The sequence below is a fragment of the Euprymna scolopes genome, chromosome 20 (genome assembly GCF_053919585.1).
Source record: "Euprymna scolopes isolate OS-2025 chromosome 20, ASM5391958v1, whole genome shotgun sequence".
Taxonomy (NCBI): Eukaryota; Metazoa; Mollusca; class Cephalopoda; order Sepiida; family Sepiolidae; genus Euprymna; species Euprymna scolopes.
In genome coordinates, this window is record NC_136501.1 from 86871490 (window position 1) to 86898336 (window position 26847).

The 26847-nt window shown below is 33.8% G+C and overlaps 1 protein-coding gene across 2 annotated transcripts in view; it reads right to left on the bottom strand.

The window, feature by feature from the left end:
• LOC145241528 (uncharacterized) overlaps positions 1–26847 on the bottom strand; it is a 96402-nt gene that overhangs the window by 36838 nt on the left and 32717 nt on the right. For both annotated transcript variants that reach the window (XM_080104573.1, XM_080104572.1), the window contains exons 6-7: positions 1525–1605; positions 826–940 (exon numbers count right to left, since the gene is read on the bottom strand). In XM_080104573.1, the coding sequence (XP_079960699.1) occupies positions 826–940; positions 1525–1605 (196 nt within the window). The remainder of the gene's footprint in view (positions 1–825; positions 941–1524; positions 1606–26847) is intronic.

Here is a 26847-nt window from a genome sequence, read left to right on the forward strand (position 1 = left end):
GTGGTTGTAAACATGATGATGATGGTGATGATGATGATGATGATGATGGTAATCAATTCCCATCCAATATTTTGCCGCAATTTAGGGGTTTGTGGAATGTGGAGTGTTTTGCATTACATAGACGAAATTATGAATTTACATCTAGCTGATTTGACTTGTGGGTTAAAAAGCTTTCTAGCTGACTGAAGGAGACCGCTACGCTAGTAATAGTTCGTCTTTCGTATGAGAAGTCAGGATGCAAGCCCTGGGTACAACCTATTAAAAAAAAAATAAAAACATCTTTATGGTATACGTACCCGTTATGTAACGAAAATATCACATTCCAAAAATTACGTAAACTGATCAAGCATTTTTTATATAAAGAAAATCAAATATTATATGCAAACGACAACGATATGTCTTGATCCGCCATATTTAATAAACAAAAGGGAAACAACTCAATTCGAGTTAGCGAGATCAAAATCAACATTGTAATGGCTACGATTTAGAATTAAAATCGTTAAAACTCGAAAAAAATTACTTGATCATTTTACGTGATATTTTGGAATATGATATTTTCTTTTTGTGGTGAGTACATATTCGTACATCATAAGGATTTTTGCTTTTATAATTAGGTTGAACCTTGGACTTGCATTGGAGTTAGATATAATGAAATGTTGGAGAGGAACATAGATTTTGTTTCGCATAGTCTTTATCGTATATATATATATATATATATATATATATGTATATATATATATATATATATATATATATATATATATATATATATATATAGATAGAGAGATAGAGAGATAGATAGAGAGATAGATAGATGAATGTTACCTTTCTGCTGAGACGTTTCAAGATGACTCGTGTGAGCCAACCACGAGCTATTTTTTGAACGGTTAATGTTATTTGCTTCTGTTTTTGCTTTGCGATGTTTTTCTCAAAGAATTTCCTGTAAAATAAAGGAGAAAATAACATGCATCTACAGAAACAATGAATGTGATGAATCCAATTAAAATGTTGAATAGAAAATCTCCTTTTTACATAAACTGACATCAATATCCCCCATCAAAGAATGGTAGGAACGGACAGTTGGGACCACAAAAAGTTGTCGTGAAGGGCTAAGGAGTATAGAACAACCGGAGTGATACCTCCCAAACACGCACGCACACACACACACACACACACACACACACACACACACACACACACACACACACACACACACGCGCGTATATATGTGTGTGTGCGTGTGTGTGTGTGTGTCGGGAGGTGTGTGTGTGTATAGGGTGTCGAGATTTGTTAAAAATAAATCATTAAAGTGTTCAATCGCAAAAGTGAGGGCTAATAAACAAATTATTTATTTAAAAACTGTATATTACACATTTCAGAGACATACCATGGTTTCAATGGCATGGTTTGACTTTTTACCATTTAAAAAGCTGTTAAAAATCCATTTAAATCATCAGTCACTCACGAAATAGAAACGAATCGAAGAATGAAATTCAATCTATTATGTCATGCAAGACTACTCACGCGTAGACATCTGCGTGCGGTCGTGGTTTCCCAGGAGTTTTCTGATTTGATAATTTGCTTGTCCGAGGCATTTTCAGGTTCCTGAATGAGAGGGAAACTGATAAAGAAACTGATGAAGAATGATATTTTAAAAACTATGAATATAGAAAAAAATTGTAAGCTACACTCGTGTGGAGGTTGATTTAATGCGTGGGACACTCAAAATGCAATTGCGAATCACTGAGTACGAAAAATCCAAATCCAAACCTGGAATGTGTAAACCATTTTCCCGCTCTCTCTCCCTAAAATATGTCACCATATTTCAGTTTCTTTGGAGAATTTTAAATGAGTTTTATGGGAAAAATTCCTAAGTTCAGAAAACAGACTAATTTGACTGTGAGTAGTTCATTTACAACTATTTATTTTTAATACTTTTACATTATTATACCTTGTAAAACTTATGTAAAATTGTGAAATTCGTCAATTTCTTACAGGAAATATAAAAGAAAACAGTTTATTTTTAAAATAAAAGATATTTTAAAGAAATTATAAGAAGTAAAATTTATTACACAACTGCTCATTTTTTTTTCAGCTTATTGTAAACATTTTGCTGATGGTAAGTTGTTTACATCAACAGTAACTGCCTCAAAGAAATCACACTTGCTATTAAATTTTCTTTCATTAGAATAAATAACTCCTTTGAGTATGCTCCATAGGTTCTCAATGAGATTCAAGTCAAAGTTATTTGAAGGTATAAGAGAATCTTCAACGAATCCCTTTTCTTTCAACCAGGATTTAGTAAACTTTGATGCGTTATTTGGTGTGTTGCCATGCACACACACACGCACACACGCACACACACACACACACACACACACACACACACACACACTTTTCCTTGAAGAGGAAATGGTTTTAATGATTTTTAACTGATAAAGAGCGACTATTAAGGGAGGTAATTCGTTTCTCATTAATTAATTTTCGCGATGTTTTTTTGTGACACCGGACGTCTAAGTTAATTAATATTTAGATTCCAAGGCTTTCCATATGTTATTTTAGTGGTGTAACAAAGCCCCTTTTCCTACCATCGATAGAGTACCATTAATTGTGATACCATAAGCTTCCAGAAATCAAATTTCATTCCGGCATCATTTATAACAAAGCTTCAAAAATATCTGCTTCGAATGAATGAACAAAATATGAAAAGTAGAAGTCACTCCTTGCATAAAGACAGCAAGTTATTTAGTGTCACTTGAGTCCGTGCTCCCATCGACTGCAATGAAAACATATTGCACATTGCTGGGGGTATACATTATTTGATCTTAAACGTCTGCTGACATTTCTTCAATACGCCACATGACCGTCCTCGGAAAAAGGTTGATGGTTTCAAATAAAGATTTTTTTCTGAACAAACGATGTATAAAACTCCGTTCTCTAAAAAATGACCATTTTTTTCAGCGATGCGTTTAGTAAATTCATAGCTGGTAATTTTATTTGTCATAAAAAAAGAAGTTTGTTTTTCAAATCGAAACTTTAATTGCTTAACTTTATCTTTGTTTTATTGCGGAGTAAAGTTCGTCTTGTAATGTTGCCTTATATTTGCTACTTTATTCACAGAAAAGCTTTCTTGATATTTGAGACAAATCGTCTTTCCACTGCGCTCGATGAAAGAAATAATGTCCAAGTGCTTTTTAAAAGTCGGCATTCAGCATCTACCTTCCTTCGTTTTGCGTTCATCGTCACCGATATTTCTTCGTTACGCATAAAATTTTGATTAGAAAAGTGAAAATATTACTGTTTTAAATCATTATTTTCATGACTATTCACGCTTCAGTTATTTACATTAATGACAGACAAATATAATAAACAATAATACAAAAACAAAACATGGAATAATAAAAATGAGGTTTTACAATTAAAAAAAAAACAACGGGATTTTTAATTCAACACAATAAGTTTTCACATTATAGGTTTATAATCTATATATCTATAAAAGTGAACGTGTCTGTCTGTCTGTCTGTCTGTCTGTCTGTGTGTCTGTCTGTCTGTATACATTTCCCTACGCAATAACTCTGTCAATTTTTAGTCTATAGACTCGAAATTTGAAATACCGGGTACTGAGATTTGGGAAAATCGATGTGACGGGTGTCAGCCAGAAATTTGGCTGTTAAGGGGTCAAATTTCAACGATTTGACCTTTAAGAACTCTATCAAACTCCTCCGACAATTTTGGGTTTGACACTTGAAATTTTAGATATAGGTTCCTTGAACCTGGATCTAACTTAATAAAATGATTTGAGCCGGAAACAATAAATTTTAAGGGGTCATAATAGGGGTCAAAGTTTTAAAAAATTAACCATGTTTTTTGTTTTTTTTTGCTTTTTTTGCACAGCATACACCTCCAAACACCCGAGCAACGCCGGGCACCCCTGCTAGTAAATAATAAAAAAATAATAAACAAGCAAAATGAAAACATCAATCAATTAGCTGAATTATTTCTTTTAATAAATAAATTATAAATTTCGTCAATGTTTCCAGGTAATAAATATAGATATCCGTTCATAAATAATAATATATGCAAGCCAAATCCAAACAAGATGCAACTTGACTTGAATTAATAATTTGTTTTAATGTTTGATCAAATGTACATAAAATAGGTAATCTTTACTGAGAGCGTCGATGGGCCGCATGACTAAAGTTTATGCAAAAAGCGGAAGTGAAAATGAAACGAAATAAAACGAAATAGTTTTTATTTTTTAAATAATTATACACAGCACTTTAATTTTTATTTAGTTTTATAAAAAAAAATTATGAATTAAGATGTTAGGGATTTACTTTTAAAAATTATTTTATTCAAAAGGAATAACACAGCTATGAATTTTACATAAACTATTTGGCAATACATCTTTTGCATATAATTACTAGACGCAGTTTATACACACATATAGATGCAATATATATATATATATATATATATATATATATATATATATATATATATATATATATATATATATATGCAGAGAGCGCGCGAGAGAGAATGTTATATACGCAAAGAATAGCGCAATTTCTGTAGGAAATCTTAAGTGTAAAGCTAAATACGTAACTGAGCAAAAGTAAAAGTTAAAAGAAAAAGAAACAACCAAAAACTTAGCCCGATCTCATTATAAATTTATTTCAACCCAAAAAGGCCTTTTCAAATTAGTTTTATAAAAATAACCGAATAAAGCCTTTTTAAATGAGAAGAAAAATCGAGATTCATCATTATCTTATTTGAAAAATCTCTATTGTCGCCAGTGAGCGATCAAGAAATGATCCATAAAGAAACGTCTTTTTACATACATACGCGGTCACTGATCTTTCATTCTTTTTATCGTCTCTTTTTATTTCGTTCATAATTGTTCATTTTCTGAGTGGTTGCGTCGTCTAGTCATACGTCATTGACTATTTGAATTAGTCTAATAAAACTCAAGTGTGAAAACATAATGGAGACTTTGAAAGGTTTTATTTAAAGAAGGATTGTTTACACGAGGAGAGACCAATCTAATTCTGATTACTTGTTTTATTTTTAAGATAAGGATTGAGAGACCAGACGGTAGATATCAGGGAGACATATGTTTAGATTCTCTCCACATTTTCGGACGCATATCACCTCTCTCGCTTCCCGAATCCGACTATTTTAAAACTCTATTCTGTCCTCCAATCACATAACGTTTTTTTTTCTAGGTAATATCATCCAACACTTGCATTTGTATAGCATTTTGGCAAGGGAGGTAACCTCTTAACCTTGTTTCAATCACTCCACCTGAAGCTGAATTTATTTCCGTTTGCTGCCAGGTTATCCTGACATGCAACCATCGCCGAAATTCATACTAGTTTACACAATCTTTACTTACTGGCTTAGAAACCCAATTTATAACATTTAACATGAATAACTTGAGAGAATTTTTATCATATTAGTATCATGAATTATGTGCGTTTAATCTTAGGTTACTTGTCTCGTTTTACTATTTATACTTTGTCGAAGGCAAACTATTAATAAATGAAATGTTTGCCTACTACAAACTTTATTTCATTATTTCACTCTTTACACGAGTATATAGTCAACACAATACGTATTTCTTCACATTCAAGATATAATTAATTTAAATTCTGAAACATTATTCATAATTTAGGTGACTGAAATATATATTTGAGTCAGGTAAATTATTTCGAATTGAAAATGAAACAAAAATTCGAGTCGGATTATTTTGTATTATTCTTCCTCACGACAAAAAAACTTTCGTTTTTCACATAAGCAGCAGCAGTTCTTCTTTTCACCCTTTTCTCTTACCAGCAATAAAATCACAAGCGACGGAGGAAGTGGCGTCCAAACGACAAAAAAAAAAACAAACTATTTCGAACAAAAACTCCGTCTTTTATTCTATCACATTGTATTCGTAAAAAAAACCTAAATTTGAATAATTACGTCATTCTTGTATTTGAAAAGTTCCAGGTTGGCGCGCTACCGCTTCCCTACATGTTAACCGTCGGCACTTATTTCTAGATATCTCTACAGTCTCTACACCGTTACCACAAATTTCTATCGATGCGTTACTAATCTTGAGGAACATAGAATATAAACCTGTCTAATATTATAGCTTAACTACTACTACTACTACTACTACTACTACTACTACTACTACTACTACTACTACTACTACTATCATCATCATCATCATCATCATCATCATCATCATCACAGCAACAACAACAACAATGATAATGATAATGATAATAAAGAAATAAGTGTTTCTGTCGTTCATGCTCTCCTAGAAACCAATTTTAAAGGTACAATAATTTAAGCCCAAACAATAGAAAACCAGAATTATATTAAAAATCATTTACGTATATATATATATATATATATATATATATATATATATATATATATATATATATATATATGGTGGATAGAAGGGAGATAACTTCAAGTTTACAACTTAAAAATGTCTTAAATAAAAAGATAAAACGAAACAGAATTGAAAGTAAATCCCGGGCAGCTTCGGTTTGGTATAACTAGTAACTAATATTATGAACGTATATTACTTATATTGCTATTTATAAATTAATTACATATATTACTATGTATATGCATATTCACACACACACACACACACACACACACACACACACACACACACACACACATATATATTACTTATATGCGTTATATTACTTATACATAAATGGCAAAATAAAAAATGGTACAGGTAAAATTATAACGTTGTACACTTTTTAAACTGTCTCGTTATATTTTAACAGACTCAACACGTTGTAAACTCCGTCGCAAAGAAGCAGTATAAAGAAAAAACTCAACGCACTTGTTTTTTTAACAAAAGCCTTTATACCTGGTATTTCTAAGTACGCATTAAAAATATATTTACACAGCTAATTTCCTTCTCCGGCCGCATGTGACTTCTCGCCTCTGCTCTGACCCTACCCATGCGTCTCGAACACGTCTCGAATCCCACTTCTCCTAACACTCGTATCTCGAACACGTCATTTCACTCTCTCGTGTCTCGAACAATTTGAATCTTCTTTACTCCGAACACCCCTCGAATCTGTGACGTGTGCCCTTATGTCTCTGCTGTGACGTCACATCGTGCAGCCGGCTTGATCATTTGCATATGGCTACTGCTGCTAGCCCTGCGACACCGATAAAAATATCGCAAATGAATAAATAGAAAAAAAAATAACACAAAGCAAGAACATAGAACCGTGCTACCAAACCAGTTTCTCAGATGACTCCAATCATGCTCCTCAGTACATGAAGGTAGCCTTATTAATTTAAGCTGCATATGTGTGTTACTATACATAATATAAGGAACAAAAACAACAAAGACATTAATATATGTATTACTTAAAAAGTAAAGTGCGATTAGCAATGGAATTTTTACTTAATAAAGCTTAAGGTGTAATACATAAATATTATATCAAGTTAGAAAAATGTACATGATATTTTTTGTGCGAATAAAATTTAAATGGAACAAAGGAAATAGACAACTGGACAAAAGTTATAGAACGACCTTGTTAATATTTGACGGTGAACAAAATATCATCAAAATTATATTTTAGGTAAACATCCTCTTATCCTCATTGATTTCTCTGCATCGTCGACCACATTATTTAATTAATTTATTGTAGAAATCAGCAGTAATCTTTCCCATTCGTTTTTCAATGACACTCATATGTGGTCCTGGTTTCTTTTTTTTTTTTCGCCAATGCTTTTCCAAAACATTTTCTATTAGAGTCAGATCGGGGCCCTGAGCTCGCATCTTCATTAGGCCGATTATTTCTTCTTCAAATAAAATCAATAATCTTTTGAGCTTTTTAGCTAAGTGCTTGGTTGGCCTGCATGAACATAGGAGATTCATAAAAATATGGCGTAATTTTGGTACCCCACGATGCTGAAGAAATCTTTTGTAAATCTTAGCATTTAAATTGTCATGAAAATGAAATAATTCTCCACACCATCACACTGCCGCCACCAAACTTTACGGTTTCTTGACATAGTGAGAAGACAGTCTTTCAGCTGTTCCACGCCATACGTACGATTTGCCCTCAGAACCAAATATATTAAACTCGGACTTGTCACTGAAACGAACTGTATCCCTATGTGCGTCCATCCAAACAACATGTTCTCTTGCATACTCCAGGTATGCCGTTTCGTATCGTATGAAAGGCTTCAAAGCTGGAATATGGGCATACACTCATGCAATTTTTAGCTTGCTAACAACCGTTTTCCTTAAAATCTTATTTGACGAGGCGCCTTCTATAAGTTTTCAGACATTTTGTACAGGCATTTCAAATTGTTGTAGACTTTTGAAAATTCAGTATGTTATTGTTATACATCTTATAAGATGACTGGCCAGTATTTATGATTTCAAGTTCCAAAGAACAGCTACAGCAGGAATTGGAATACACCATACTAAAGCATGATTGTCACAATTGATTAATTGCAAAAATGCAATCTGGACGTGATTTTTAGAAGAATGATAGGCAATAAAATTACGTTTTAAACTTGAAAAATGCTATAGAAATGTATGGAATACTTCAGCTTTTGAACCATCTTGCATGAATCTATCATCAGTTTTTGGGTGGCATAAGAGATCAAGATAGACAGGGAGTCTGTAAGCGATGATGGGAGGTTTGGGAGTCGTGAAGAAGTCAGAACATCAGAGTTGATTGGCCAAATAAAGAATTTCATTGGTAAAGACCGTCGTGTGTTTATATAGAGAATAAGTGCACAGTTTGATACGAATGTAGAAACTGTAAAATCACAATTATTTGGGAGGAACTGAAGATGCGGAAGATTTGTCACAGACTATTTGGCCAACATGGGCATCAAGACAGCCCCTCACCCTCCCTATAATCTAGACCTTGCTCTCTGAGACTATTGGTTATTCCCTAAGAAAAACCTTACAGGCTGTTGCTATGAGACAATTGAGTAGACGAAAGAGGCTGTGATGATGGTTATTGACATGCTTACACAAGAGCCTTCCTGAAGTTGTTGAAAGGGTACAAGTGCATTGCAGCCGGATGAGATTACTAGAGGGGACTAGATTTTTATGTGTCTAATATCAATAAAAATGTCCATACGAAAAAAATCTGGAAACTTATTGAAGGCACCTCGTATGTTTTTTCATTAAATTTATGGGCAATTGGTGTCGACATTTGAAAACGGTATTTTGCAGACAATTCTTTGATCTTCCTTTTGCGATGTTCTTGGAGGTGTGCCGATTTTTGTATCTAACGTTTTTTTTTACCTTATACCAGCTAATTATATCATGAACGAAAATTTTAGAATTATGATTAACATCAGCTATTTCTGAAATTTACTTTTTCCTCCACAGTTAAGATTAATGCCATTTTTACCTTCAAACGAGAGCGTTTTGCGTGTAGAATTAGCCATATTGCTTAAAATAAAGCTCTAATTTATATATCTATTGTTGTGGAGACGCCCACTAATTAGCATACGTGGGTGAACTAGGTATAGATAAAGGTATCAAGTCAGCAAGACCGGGGAGCTGTGTTCGAACGCCGGATAGGCAAGACGCATGTGCCAGTTGCTCCATGAAAGACTTTAACACGCCCTCTGCCGAACAATCTTACAACTGCAGTACAATTGCACCTTTGTAAATATGTATTATATTTTCGTCTTAATATATTTGTTTTACCTTTACTTTCTGCGTTCGTGTTGCTATTGATACAGACACAACAGTGGCGACGGGATTTCGAAAAAAGATTTATGCGTGAGAAAATACACTATCAAACTCAACAGTTGTATTCGGAAAATACTTACTTGTCAAAGATTGAAAAAAATTAACTCGGGAATTCAATGTTTAAAACGCAGCAACTACGAAATTGTCGAATGCGATATACTTGCAAAACACCAAGATTTTTTTGTGACTACTTGAAAAGGAAATTCAAAACCCGGGACACTTGAAAAAAAAATAAAACAGCAAGCACTTTATTTCAAAGTGCCTACGAGAAAAAAAAAAACTTGAAAGTTGCAGTAACCTTTTCTGCAAAGTGCACAAAAAAGTGTTTCGCTAGGATACCGTGAACTTATTAGGTAGACGGTTTTTAAAGAAAAAGTGATTTTTTTTTCTCAGTGTGCTAAGAAGGGATTTTTTTCTTTCTTGTACGTAATTAATAACGTAACAAAAGAAATCGGTTGTTCGTAGTTACTAAAGAAAGAAAATTGTAAAAGTGACTGATTTACTAATTTGAAAAACAAAATGTAGGATCTTATCAAGTTATTCGCGGAAATGCAAATGCGTCAACAAGAAAGAGACGAAGTACAGAGAAGGCGTCTACAAGACAGAGACGAATTACAGAAAAAATAACTACAAGAAAGAGACGAAAGACAAAATGAACGGCTTCTTAAATGTATAGAGCAAATGCAACTTGGTCAAAAAGATTTGTTGGAAAGATTAACGACTAATTCTGCACAGGAAAGCAATACGACTTTTTCCAACACAACAATTGTGAATAGCATAGATGTGTTCACGTACCTACCGGAAGAGGATAAAACTTTTGAGGCATACTTTAAGAGGTATGAAGATATTTTCGAAACAGATTGCGAAAGCTGGTCAAACGCAAAGAAAGTAAGTTTATTACTTCGAAAGCTTGGTACCAGTGAACATTGCAAATTTGTTGATTTCATATTGCCAAGGAGAACGAATCAGTTAGACTTCGCGGAGACCGTAAAACTTCTTAAGGAGTTATTCGGACCGAACATGTCTCTTTTTCACAAGAGATGGTCGTGTATGAACCTTAAGAAAACGGAGGAGCAGGACTACCTGACATATGCGTCAGTAGTGAATAAACACTGCGACAATTTTAAATTATCGGAACTTACGGTGAACGACTTCAAATGTTTAATTTTTGCACAAGGGCTAGTTTCTCCAAAAAATTCAGAGATCCGAAGACGCGTTCTCTTAAAATTAGAGACAGAACAAGGTCTGACACTGCAAAAGTTAACAGAAGACTGTCAAAGGGCAGTATCACTAAAAAAAAGACTCCAGAGATATAGAAGAAGCAGGAGTGTCGTACATAAGGAAGATTAAAAAATCTGGCAGAAACGCAGGGCAAAGAAGTGTGAGACTCGTCAAAATCCAAAAGATTACGCGAGTTATAAATACTCAAACTCTAATTACAGAAAACGAAATTATGATTCAAGTCAAAGGAACTATAGAAAATCGGGACCAAGTAATAATTGCGGAAGATGTAATGAAAAACATTGGGGAAAGGATTGTCCTTACAAAAATACCAGATGCTTCGATTGCGACAAAGTCGGACATAAGAGTATTTGTTGCAGAACAAAATACAGAGTACATCAAATGAGAACAAAGGACAAAGAGAAAGACAATTTACGAAAATATATGTTGGTTAATATTTTCGGCAAACAAATAAAATTTCAACTTGATTCTGGAGCAGATTTGTCGGTAATAAACGTTAGCACTTGGAAAAAACTGGATAAACTGACTCTGAAAAAGTCAAGTAAGGGTGCTAGAACGGTGACAGGAGACGAAATCAAATTTGAAAGAGAAGTCGGCCTGCCCATTAATTTAAATGGCACGACGAAGAAATTGAAAATCTTCGTAATTAAAGAAAGCGAGGATTTATTGGGAACAGATTTTATTGAAAAATTCAACCTTTGGGATAAACCGATGAACGCTTTTTGTAAAAAAATAACCAGCTGCACCACAACATCAGAAAATATTAAAAATGAACTAAAGAACTAATTCCCAGAAATATTTACTATGGGACTGGGAAGATGTAATAAATTTAAAGCTTCGTTCGAGCTAAAAAAGGATGCAACACCAGTATTTAAGAAAAAACGGAACGTGCCTTTCGCCGGATTAGACAAAATAGATAGCGAATTAGAAAGACTTGAAAGAACGGGCATTTTATCGAAAATCGAAACTAGCGTTTGGGCAGCGCCTACGGTGTACGTAAAGAAGAAATCGGAACAAATTCAAGTCTGCGGAGATTTTTCAACCGGGTTAAATAATATGCTACAAGATCACCATTACCCTTTACCAAGCCCGAAAAAGATTTTTGCCAAACTAAATGGTGGGAAGATTTTTTCAAAAGTAGATTTGTCCGACGCCTATTTGCAAATTCCGATAGAAGAAAAATGCTCAAAGATTTTATGCTTTAACACACACAAAGGGTTATTCAAGGATAACCGATTACCGTTCGGGATAAAAGTCGCGCCGGCGATATTCCAGCAAGCGATGGACACAATGTCGAACGGTTTAGATTGTGCTTGTGCATACCTGGATGACATAATCATAAGGAGCGCATCCATAAGTGAACATATAGAGCATTTAAAACAAGTGTTCACAAGAATAAACGAGTACGGATTCAAGGTGAAAGAAAACAAATGTGAGTTTTGTCTAGACGAAATCAAGTATTTAGGACAAATAATAAGTAAAGATGGTCGACGCCTGGATCCAAAAAGAGCGATAGCAATTAGGAACATGCCAGCACCACATAACGTGACGACTTTACAGAGCTTCTTAGGCCTCGCGAACTACTACCAAGTATTTATCAAAGGCATGCACGACCTAAGAGCTCCGCTGAATGAATTATTGAAGAAAGAAACACCATGGATATGGACAAAAAAATGTCAAGACTCATTTGAGGAAATTAAAAAGACTTTGACGTCAGATTTATCCTTAACTTATTACGACCCAAAATTACAAATAATTGTTGCGAGTTACGCGAGCTCGTATGGTATAGGAGCATGTATACAGCATATCATGCCAGATGGAACGAAGAAACCTATAGTGCACGCTTCAAGGACCCTAATTCCGTCAGAGAAGGCTTACTCCCAAATAGAAAAGGAAGCATTAAGCATTATTTCCACGGTGACGAAATTCCACCGTTATCTGTACGGAAGACATTTTATACTGGAAACAGACCACAAGCCCCTAGTGACTATTTTCGGCTCAAAAAAGGGCTTACCAGTATATACGGCAAATCGGTTACTCCGTTGGGGTACGATCTTGCTAAATTATGATTTTCAAATAAAACATCTACGTTCGGGAAAAATAGGTCATGCGGATGGATTGTCAAGGCTTATACCGAAAAGGGATGAAACCTTTGAAGAGTCAGTAATTGCAGCTATACGTTCCAATTATGAGGAAAAAACATGGTGGCGAATATAATAAGAGAATTACCAGTCACGCTTACCGATATAAAAAGGGAGGCTGAAAATGACGACGTCATCAAAGACATAAAGAAAAAATTAAGGGGAAATGACGGAAAAACGCAAAGTATATTTTCCTTATGCAATGAGGTATTATTATATAGTGAAAGAGTGGTTGTACCGAAAACCTTGCAGAAAAAAATCTTACGTGATTTTCATACAGGACACCCGGGTATAAATAGGAGGAAGACACTTATGAGGAGTTATATTTACTGGCGTAATATGGATGTGGATATTGCATTAATAGTAAACAAATGTAAAGGTTGTGCGTTAGCCGCTAAGACACCACCGATAGTTCATAAACCTTGGAAAAAACTGACCATCCATGATACCCATTCATCTAGACTTTTCTGGACCGATCGAGGGACAATACTACCTAATCATAGTAGATAGTTTTTCCAGATGACCGGAAGTAAAGCGGTAAAAAACCCAACGACAGATAACACAATAAGGTTTCTGCATGAAATCAAATGGATTAGCGGAAAGGTTCGTAGATACGATAAAGCGTGCCCTTAGAAAATCGATCGGGACACCGACGGATAAAGCATTACAACAGTTCCTGCTAATATACAGGATGACTGAGAACCCAAATACACCGTCGTAATTATCGCCAGCAGAATTAATGTTTGCGAGAAAAATAAAATCACCATTTGATAAATTAATACCAAAGCAAGCAGTCATATATAAAACGACACACACATCACGTAAAAGGTTTAAACCTGGTGATCAGGTATATTTTAAATGTTTTAAAAATAATATGTCATATAGGGAGTCGGGTACGGTAGATAAATGTATCGGCGACTTGGTCTACATGATAAAAGGTCCAAAAGGGATACACAAAATACACCAAAATCAATTGAGAAAACGTCATAGGAAGGACAACGAACAGGACAAACCTGAGGAACAGGAACATCCAATTGATATAGTATACGAAACGTTTAATATTGAACCACCACAGACCATGTCCGAACCGAGGTGATCGGGAAGGAAAAGAAAGGCTATAGACCCAATGATACTGAACGCCAAAAGGAAAAGATATTGAAATCTACTCGACTTCAAATCTGGGGAGAGGGGTGTTGTGGAGACGCCCACTAATTAGCATACGTGGGTGAACAAGGTATAGATAAAGGTATCAAGTCAGCAAGACCGGGGAGCTGTGTTCGAACGCCGGATAGGCAAGACGCATGTGCCGGTTGCTCAATGAAAGACTTTAACACGCCCTCTGCCGGACAATCTTCCAACTGCAGTACAACTGCACCTTTGTAAATATGTATTATATTTTCGTCTTAATATATTTTTAATATATTTGTTTTACCTTTACTTTCTGCGTTCGTGTTGTTATTGATACAGACAGAACATCTATAAAAGTGAGAGTGGGTGAGGACACTTCTCAACTTATACACTGAACGGATATATTTACTCGTGATAAATGAAATTTCATTTATTGTCGAGTGTTTTTACTAGCGTAAATTAAAGTTTTTGCAAATCATTAGCATTATTGCTTAACTTTTGTTTATATCTTTTGTTTCATATAATCTTTATTAAAAAAAACACTATTACCTGAAATTTTGTAACTTTGTATAACACTTATGCATTATACCGTAATCTTTATTCGGTAAAATTTTATTGCTAATTACGCATTACTTTTTAAATAACACATATATTAGGTTGAGAAGGAAATAAGTTTTCGTTATAATGCCTTTACTTTAAATATCATATTTAAGAGCGCTTTCCGCTCTATCTAATCGTTTATATAAGAAGCGTTTTAAAACAATTATGTCCTCTTTTCACAACGTTGAATACAAGATGGAAAAAAAATTTCTCATTTCAATTCAAGCTAGACCGAAAAGCTACTGAAACAGCTCGCGATATCAACGAAGCGTTTGGCCCAGGAAACACTATTGAACACACAGCAAAATGATGATTTAAGAAATTTCGTGGCGGCGACGTAAATATTGAAGATGATTAGCGTAGTGGTTGACCATCAGATGTTGGCAACGATCAATTAAGAGCCTTAATCGAAGCCAAACCACGCAAACTTTTCGAGAACTTGCTTCCGAATTAGACGTAACGTATACGACGATTTCCAACCACTTGAGAGAGATTGGAAAGATAAAAACATTTTATAAATGGGTGCCTCACAAAGTGGATGACAACCAAAAGAAACGCCGTTATGAAGTGCCATCTTCCCTTCTTTTACGCAACAAGAACAACCCGTTTCTCGGTCAGATTGTAACTTGCGATGAAAAGTGGGTTCTTTACGACAACCACCAACGCTCATTTCAGTGGTTAGACACCGATAAAGCTCCACAACACTTCCCTAAACCAGAGTTGATCCGAAAAAAGGCCATGCTGGCTGTTTGGTAGTCTGCTACCGATCTAATCCGTTATAGATTTTGAATGCAAGCGAAACCATTACAGCGGTGAAATACTGTCAATAAATGGATAAAATGCATTAGAAACTTCGACAACAATACCCAGCATTAATCAACAGAAAATGCTCAATTTCTCGTTCACAGCAATGCCCGACCGAACGTTGCTAAACCGACCTTGAAGAAATTGAACGAATTAGACTACGAAACACTTCCTAATCCGCCATACTCTCTAGACCTCTCACCAGCCGACTACCACTTTTCAAAGAATTTCTACAACTTTCTGCGTGAGAAATGTTTCAAAAACCTAAGCGATATAAAAAACACCTTCAGCGACTTCATCGAGACCAAAACGCAAGATTATTTTACATTAATGACATAAGTACACTTGTTTTGCGTTGGCAAAAGTGTGTTGATTCTGATAGTGCTTATTTCAATCAATAATTTTCTGCTTGAATCGAGATATGTTCATCTGAATGTAAAAGTTAAAAATCGTAAGAACTTCCTTCTGAACCTGATATTTAAATCTTTGTTGTTTCTGTTCCTTGTATTATGATCGCCACTGTATATTACTAGTGTTAACTGTATATTACTAGTGTCGACTGTATATTATTATTGTTGACTGTATATTATTATTGTTGACTGTATATTACTAGTGTCGACTGTATATTATTATTGTTGATTGTATATTACTAGCGTCGACTGTATATTACTAGTGTCGACTGTATATTACTAGTGTTAACTGTATATTACTAGTGTCGACTGTATATTATTATTGTTGACTGTATATTACTAGTGTCGACTGTATATTATTATTGTTGACTGTATATTACTAGTGTCGACTGTATATTATTATTGTTGACTGTATATTACTAGTGTCGACTGTATATTACTAGTGTTGACTGTATATTACTAGTGTCGACTGTATATTATTATTGTTGACTGTATATTACTAGTGTTGACTGTATATTATTATTGTTGACTGTATATTACTAGTGTCGACTGTATATTACTAGTGTTGACTGTATATTACTAGTGTCGACTGTATATTATTATTGTTGACTGTATATTACTAGTGTCGACTGTATATTATTATTGTTGACTGTATATTACTAGTGTCGACTGTATATTACTAGTGTTGACTGTATATTACTAGTGTCGACTGTATATTATTATTGTTGACTGTATATTACTAGTGTCGACTGTATATTACTAGTGTCGACTGTATATTACTAGTGTTAACTGTATATTACTAGTGTTGACTGTATATTACTAGTGTCGACTGTATATTACACGTGTTGACTGTTTATTACTAGTGTTGACAGTATATTACTAGTGTCGACTGTATATTACTAGTGTTGACTGTATATTACTAGTGTCGACTGTATATTATTATTGTTGACTGTATATTACTAGTGTCGACTGTATATTACTAGTGTTGACTGTATATTACTAGTGTCGACTGTATATTACACGTGTTGACTGTTTATTACTAGTGTTGACAGTATATTACTAGTGTCGACTGTATATTACTAGTGTCGACTGTATATTACTAGTGTCGACTGTATATTACTAGTGTCGACTGTATATTACTGGTGTCGACTGTATATTACTAGTGTTGACTGTATATTATTATTGTTGACTGTATATTACTAGTGTTGACTATATAAGTAAGAGACAGGCATAATAAATACATCTAAAGGCGGATTTTGGAAAAATTGTTTTGATTTTTCACTTTTAAAGGAGGATACGTTTCTTTTTTATTTAACAAACTTTTTTAAAAAAATCTTTCCGTTTTATGTATTGTATTTTGTTAAACTAAATGTGAGATTTTCATCGATGTTTTCCCCAGGTACAAATTTTTCTTCTTAATCAACGTGTGCCATTCTTACCTGTGTCGTTTTTGCCTGTGTAATTTTTACTGTGTGATATTTTCTTGTGCCATTATTAAATTCCACTATGTGAACTGAATTTTTTATAAGACGGTTTTAAAAGAATTAAAATAAAGAAAAATTCGAAAAGTCTGCCTAATTTCAAAACATTCATTCCTTTGCACCGATTTAAAAAGATTTTTTTTACTTATATTACGATACTAGCATGAAGATCTGGAATTGCCCGGTATGAATGAGGATGCCTGTTTGCTCAGCCCATAACACCGTGTTACCTTTTTATATTCTTACTTTTTTTTATTTTATAACATTCGGTTTTTGAAAAGGAGCAGAAAATGTACCCAGCATTGATGAAATGGGAAGAAGTTTAAGTAGAATAACAATAATCTTGGGGATGTCGACAACAAAGTTAAAGCATTGGTGTCTATATATCAATACTAATAAAACTAACAATATGCTCTTTGGAACACATCAGCCATCTATAACCGTTTTTATCTACCGAAAAGAAATAGCTATAGTTAAGAACTTCACCTACATAGTCAGTTTGATTATTATTATTATTATTATTATTATTATTATTATTATTATTATTATTATTATTGACACCGTGTCAGCGACGATTAAATTAGCTAGTGTAAATTTTGACAAGGGTCATACTGAGTGCATGATAACCCAGATCTATAGAACATAATTGTCATGAGGGTCGAATAGAAAATGAGTGATATAAAGCTAAGACAGGGAGCAACAGGACAAATGATAGAGAAAACAAAGTTCAACGATGATGAATGACGTCACGTTTTCGTGCTAAGATCAACAATTTTTGCAAGTTAGTCTTTCTCTGGAAGACATCGCCAACAATGTAGAATAATCTAAGCGGAATGTTACCTAAAGTCTCTGTACCTATAATTAGAAAGCAAGAAAAATATTTAGCTAAGGGAACATAAGTCTCTTTCTCTCTTTCTTTTATTCTCTCTCTCCCTCTCTCTCTTTCTCTCTCTCTCTCTTGTACCAGTTCTCTTAAATTAAAACCATTTACGAAAACTCTCAGCAAACGTCTTATTGTGTCTTATTTCTTCATGAAAAGAAACTTATTTCTATAATAATCACATGACAAAACGACGACGATGAGAAAAGCGGAAAGCGCATAAACAGACCCGCACGTATGTATATCGACACTTATTTATTTTTTTTATTGTAAATAAATAAGCATTAAGAAAATCCTTCCCTAAGCGATAGATTTCGCAATGCCATCAAATCAGAATTAGTCCTACCAGACCGAAATATCGATATACCTATAATTTCCGAAAATGCTATATACCGAGTTACAACTAAACTAGTATTTTTCCGACCACGTGTTTTTGTGTTCTCAAGGAGCAAGCCTCATGTTCTGCAAATGACTTCCTTTGTTTTGGCGGAGTTGTGAGTTGTTTTGCAGACTGAAGTAGCCATGAAGCGAGCTAGTAGACTGAAGTAGCCATGAAGCGAGCTAGTAGACTGAAGTAGCCATGAAGCGAGCTAGTAGACTGAAGTAGCCATGAAGCGAGCTAGTGACGAACCAAGCACTTTGACATGTAAAAGAGCAAGACTAAAGAGTTTCACGGTGTTGGATAAAGTGACAAACAGTACATAAAAGACAAGCCCACAAAATGGGGCATCAAATCATTTCTTCTTTGTAAAGCGAAGACTGGATATATTCTCGATGCAGAAGTCTACACCGGGGCAGCTACAATGCCAGTTCAAGAAGTGGGTGCGGTCGGGAATACTGTTGTCCGTCTCTTGACGTCGGCTGGGATGGAGGGCAGCTCACACATTCTGGTCATGGCCAAATATGCTGTGACCACTTACAAGCTGGAGGTTGTTGGAACTCTCCTGCAGAACAGAAGAAATTTCTTTCCAAAGTCTCAAGGCAGATAAGAAACTCCCTCGAAGTGAAAGTCGCTACTTGTGTCAGGACAGCGTCACAAGTATGTTATGGCAGGACAACAAGCCCATCACCCTCATCTCCAACTACCATGATCATGTAAAGACGGGAACTATCAAGAAGGATGGTACTTTCACTGAAGTGAGCTATCCACAGCTTGTCTTGGACTACAACCACTACATGAACGGTTGCGACAAGAACGACCAGATGACTCGCCTTCACCGTTAACGACGCCACTACCGTTGGCCTCGACGCCCCCTCATCGAATTCTTCATGTGGTGTACCTTTCTACACAAGATGCTTCTAGAAAACCTCTGCACTTTTCAAGATACATGTAAACACTGTCTGAAACTGGTAGGAAACTACTGTTCTACAGTCGTTTGCAGAGGACAACAAGAACTCTGTGCTCAACGCCTGAAGCTAGGCAACCACTTTCTTGAAATTTCCACTGGCACCTCATCTGACCACATCTGTGCTGTGCATGGGGAAATACTTAAGATACAACAGACAGCACCCTGCAGTATCTTAAAAAAAAAACAATCTCCAAAAGACAAGGTTCTGGTGTACCCACTACAGGAAATACCTGTGCATCAAGGAGGACTCGACCCGTTGGGGAGACTGGCACACGAAGACTGAATTCTGGCATTAGATGAAAGGCAAAAAATTACTTTAAATTTAAATTTAAATTTTTTTCACAATTTTGGCTAGGAGGCCAGACAGAGGAACAAATTAAGTTCAGTAGCCCAGGTCTGGCAGAGTTAATATCAAGAATACAGAAAAACCCTAAACAAAAGCAAGAGAGCTCAAAGAAATATGGAACATAAAAAATAACAGTAGGAATGCTATGAGTAGTTGCGAAAACTGGAAAATAATAGAAATTGAAATGAAAGTGAGAATTAATGCCGTAGCTGGTCAGCTGGGTTTTCATTTTTAAGTATTTATTTTTCTCTCTATACGTTTAACCATGAATACAAAAACTTGTTTTCCCTTTATAATTGCAATAATTATATATATATATATATATATATATATATATATATATATATATATATATATATATATATATATATATGAATAAAAAAGAATGCGAAAAGTATAAAAGCTTATAACTTTTCTTTATTCGTTTATATATATATATATATATATATATATATATATATATATATATATATATACTTATGTAAGGTTCGTGGGAGAGAGACAGCAAAATGTTCGGATGTAAAGAAAATCTCAAAATAAAGGCGTAATATATATTAATATTTTTGTTACAGAAGATCAGAAAAAACATCGGTACCGCCAGTTTCAAATCTAAAACAAAGGGGACCAATATCTGGTCGCCTATATCAGACTTTCTCCGGCCTCTGTTTATATTTGTTTATATAAACAGAGGCTGAAGAGAGTGCTGACCTTTTATAGCACACACACAAATATATATATATATATATATATATATGTTCATCCACATACAGTACTGTTCCGCTGTTTCACAGCTCATCAGTGCGTCTAGACAGGCAACTATATATATATATATGGCTTGAAGTAGTTGCCTGTCTAGACGCACTGATGAGCTGTGAAATAGCGGAACAGTACTGTATGTGGATGACCATATATATATATATATATATATATATATATATATATATATATATATATATGTAAGCAAAAGGGCTGCTTGTTGGGTTTGAACGTTATCAGCCTCTAAAATTCATCCCCATACGATTGCTCTTGCTCCCGACTCTTTTTTTAGATTTGATTATTAAGAAAAACAAATTACTAAAAAATAAATCCCTCTATTCCAATTTTGATGAGGGAGGGCGAAACATGTCAATTGACTCGTTTTGATTTTTTTTCTTCTTTTTTTTCTATTTCCCTACTTTTATTTTTTAGTCGCTATCCATTTTCCTTTTCTCCTCAGTCTTTTTTTTTTTAATATAAAATGAATTCCGAAGGAATACGTCTTCCCTTCATGATTGCCTTAATAAAGTTTTGTACCCCCAAGAAAATCATGATATATATATATATATATATATATATATAAAATTATTTTTTTTACTATAATAATTAAATACCTACATACACTAGTGTTTCATCCTTTCGGGATTCTTCAGTGCAGGGTGTCACGATTACTACCAGTCGAACGATTCGAACCCCGCGACACGAGACATCTCTGGCTCGATTAGCGGAGGCCGTATCCATTCGGCTACCATTAATCGTGTGAAATAGCGTTGAATTTTAAACATTTTAATTTAAATGTTCATTACGTCAGACAGACAGTGATCAAATCGTTATATATATATATATATATATATATATATATATATATATATATATAAAAGTGAACGTGTCTGTGTCTGTGTGTCTGTGTACATTTCCCTACGCAATAACTCTGTCAATTTTAAGTCTACAGACTCGAAATTTGATATACAGGGTACTGAGACTTGGGAAAATCGATGTGATCGGGTGTCGGCCAGAAATTTGGTGATTAGGGGGTCAAAGTTCAACGATTTGACCTTTGAGAACTCTACCAAACGACTCCAATAATTTTGGGTCTAAGCACTTGAAATTTTAGATATTGGTTCCTTGGACATGGATCTAACTTAATAAGTTAATTTGAGCCCAAAACAATAAATATTAAGGGGTCATAATAGGGGTCAAAGTTAAAAAAATCGACCGTTTTTTTTTTGCTCAGCATAAACCTCCAAACACCTAGGCAACGGCGGACACCCATGCTAGCATATATATATATATATATATATATATATATATATATATATATATATATATATATATATATATATATCAAGTCACGTTTGATTAAATACGACAGAGTTTTCTTTGTTTTTCTGATGATTTTCTCAATCTGCCGAGCATTTTTTCTCGTTTCAGTTAATAAGTTCCCGAGTGATTTTTTCAACCATTTTTCTCGAGCGCTAACTAACCTCGAAAATAAAATCTTTTCTGATCCCAGTAACAAACCCAATATATACGACCGGTACGTCGACGATACTTTCATATATTCATTGCCATAGAATCGTACGACGTCATTAAAAAAACAACCTCGAAACCATCCCCATTCTTACTTTCACACAAGAACTTAACATTAATAATAAAATATCCTTCCTATATATTTAATCGACCCCAACAATTCTACACAATATATGACTTACATATAAAAAAAACTCATTAAAATAAACTCTAACCTCCTTTACTATAAAAACGAATGCCCTGAAATATACAAAACAGCACTAATAAAAAAATCAAATCCAACGAGCATATAATATTACCAAGAAAATATTCTATAACGAATTATCTACGATAAAACAGACTCTAATAAACAACAATTTTCCGAACAAAAGAGTCGATCAACACAATTTTTTTGTACATACATACATACATACATACATACATACATACATACATAGAATATGAACTCAAACATTCACAAAAAAGATAACTTTCAGATTTATTACAAAAATCAATTTTATTCTAACCATAAACTCGACGAACAAACTAATGACGAACTTAAAATAAGTATATACTAAACCTATAGAACAAAATAAAAAGATTAAGCTAATAATATATTATACGAATTTAAAAAATTCCAACTTAATAACTAAAAACAATAATACCATTAATCTCATATTGAACCAAACAAATGTAATATATAAGTTTTCCTCTCCATTCGGAGAATATCTTCCTAGGAAAACTACGAAATCATATAATACATATATTGGCCATACAACGACAACCCTCTCCAGACGCCTCACATATCTCCTCTCAGAGAGCGGTATCATTCAACGCCATATTACCGCTAACAATAACAAACTAAAGTCAACTGATATAAGAAATATATTAACTACTAACACGACAATTAAATATCGAAATAATTGCACACAAAGATTAAAATTGCTGGAAACAATATTAATTAAAAAATACACCCCAACATTTACAAAATAGCTTTTAAAAACAGTACTAACATATAAATATATTTAACAATTAATATATATATATATATATATATATATATATATATATATATATATATATATATATTCGTGACTAAATATATATACATTGACTTAAAGTTTAAAAAAATCACCACACCCTTCTCTCCTTAACAGTCAACTTAAATCAAAATCTATATATCTATATAAGTGAAATTGTGTGTGCGTGTGTGCGCTCGCGCGCGCGCGCGCGTGTGTGTACATTTCCCTACCAAATGACTCTGTCAATTTTTAGTCTACAGACTCGAGATTTGACATAAAGGGTATTGAGATTTGGGAAAATGTTTTTAATCGGTTTTCGGCCAGAAATTTGGCTGTCAAGGGGTCAAAGTATATTTAACAATTAATATATATATATTCGTAACTAAATAGATATATTAACATATAGTTAAAAAGAAAACCATCACACCCTTTTCTTTTTAACAGACGACTTAAATAAAAATAACTAAATAAAATTCAACCAATAAATAAAAACCCAAATAAATTTCATTACATATAAAAAGGCAGCAGAAAAAAAGCCTCTTTAACAACAACAAAATAGCTCAAGGATCGAAAGTGGTCGAGGAAAATGGCTGACAAAAAATCACTCGGCAATCTAAGACACAACTTACCAACTGAAACGAGAAAAAATGCTCGGCAGATCGAGAAAATAAACAGAAAAATAAAGAAGAAAGAAAACTTTGTCGTATTTAATCAAACGTGGCTTGATACCGACTTGCTGCGAAAACACACACACAAATATATATATATATATATATATATATATATATATATATATATAGTAATTTATAAAATATATATGGCGATTAAGCTACACTGAATATTCTGCGTTTCATCTAACTATAGGATTCGTCAGGCTTATGCGCGAATTCTGTCGTTGCTTCTTGTTTTTATACATGTTGAGGATTACTAGTTGGCCACTCAGCTTTCTAGTATCCACCGCACCCCTTCCTACCGAATTCGCGCATAAGCCTGACGAATCCTATAGTTGGATGAAACGCAGAATATTCAGTGTAGCTTAATCGCCATATATATTTTATAAATTACTAACTAGCTCTACCTACGTATTGAGCACTTTTGAAGTAAATACTTAAAATTTACGCATAAATCTATACTTTCGTATAGTAAATTTATGTGAATAAATGAAATAGTTATATATATATATATATATATATATATATATATATATATATATATATATATATATATATATACGCCTCATAGGATTAACTCAGTTTTAATATAATAATAAGGTGACACTCCTATTAATCTATGAAATAGAGAAATAAAATAAAATCCTTACGGTAATGGAGAATCCTTCGGCAATGGAGAATTATAACTCAAATCTTGAATGTTGTATATAAGGTTGAAATTGTACCATTCAAGCGCGCTCATTCATTTGACGGTTTTCTTCTTCCGATGAAATTGCGTAATATTATTCGTTGTTGATAAGAATCGCATTGGGGGAAGCGAATGACTAATGAAGGGATTTGCGATTGGGCAAATTGTGGTTTGGACGCTTTGGCTTTAATTAAAGAACTGGCAGCTGCAAATTTCATTGACGTCTGTTTTAGGCGTTGGGACAAAATGGCGACTGGTTTGTGAATTTGCGTGGTAAGGTGGGAATTTTCCACAGATGAATGGGAAAATGTGGTGGATGGATAGAAGTGTGCGAATATATAAATACACGCATAATGAAACACACACACACACACACACACACATACATGTCTGTATGTGTGTTTTCTTGTGTGTATATTTACTAAATTAACTAAACGCAAGTTTTAAATTCATCAATCGCCTGAAAACGACTCATAGAAGTATAAAACGTTCGTGACTATGGTGAATTTCTTTTTACGCTCGCACAGAACGTTTGAACATTGGCCCGCCAAATGGAAAAGATGGATCACAAGAGAATTAATAAAATAAAATATGTATTAGATACGTTTAAAGCCAAAAACAACGCCATATTTACGAAATAAACAGTTATTTATTTTGTTTGAAATTTATAAATATATTTCGAAGTTAAACTTCATCGTCAGTATTTCTTTATTTTCTCTTTCTTTTGATTAACGTATTAGATACGCTTGAAGCCAAACAATAATGCGTTGTTTTTGGCTTCAAACGTATCTAATAAGTATCTTATTTTATTCAAACTCAATCAACGCTTTCATCAATGAACACACACTCCTAACATGAATACCGCGTGACCAATGCATCGTTCCGACATTTGAAAATACTACTGTGAAAAACAACAAACGGACTTCTACTTACTGATTCTCTGTTCCAACAAAAACATGGCAAACAAAAAGGAAAATAAATACTGAGGATGAAGTTTTACTTCGAAATAAATTCATAAATTTCAAACAAAAATGAATAGCGGTTTATTTTCATAATAATGCGTTGTTTTTGGCTTCAAACGTATCTAATACTTATTTTATTTTATTCAAATTCAATCAACGCTTCTATCAAGAAACACACACATAGACATATGTTTCTGAGACTTTCTATGTTCGTAAATACACATACTGTTTATTTCTCTCACATTTTACATACGGTGGCCGAATACTTAAGGATGTTAGTCGAACAAGCAATATTCCCGCCTTTAGAGAGCAAAATTTAAATGTGAAAAAAAATTTTAATCTGAAAAAAAATTTTAATGTGAAAAAAAAAAATTCTCCCTTGAATATCCGATGATAGCGGCGACATTAAATTTGTTTTGTAAAAACAAAACTAATGGATGAATTTCCTTGATTTTTGGTGAATGTTATTTTCCCTCGCAAGTAAGTACATCATAAAGTTTTCCTGTTATTCTATTTTGCATACATATTCAATCTATGGGGAAATACTAGTACGGCTAATAAGAATAATCAAAATGTTTTTTTCAACAATAACTCAACTACAGAATTCTGAATATTTTAGTATGTACTTTGTGTAATTAAAATCTACAGGAAAAATATTGTTATATACAAACAAAATTACCCGATAGTGCTGAACAAAAACTAATCGTGCCGTGTTGAAGTTCCATGGTGCTTTTCCTCATCTCTCAGCATTATTTACTGTTACTGATGTTTATATTATTTGGATTATTCGCTCTATTGTTCTCGTCTTGGTTATTTTCATAACGTTGCTCCTGCCTTCGTCATGCGACGTTAATTAACCCAGCTGTATAATAATAATAATAATAATAATAATAATAATAATAATAATAATAATAATAATAATAATTCTGATTTCGTTTATCAACGTCTCCCTGAAAAGAGATGGGGTTCATTTCCAGAGGCATTCCCTCAATCCCGGCTCCAAACCAAGAGCTTCAAAGACGAGGGATTTTCCTAAGGATGTTGGTGGTACTTATAATAGCAAAGGTCTGAAGGACATTCTAAAACATTAGG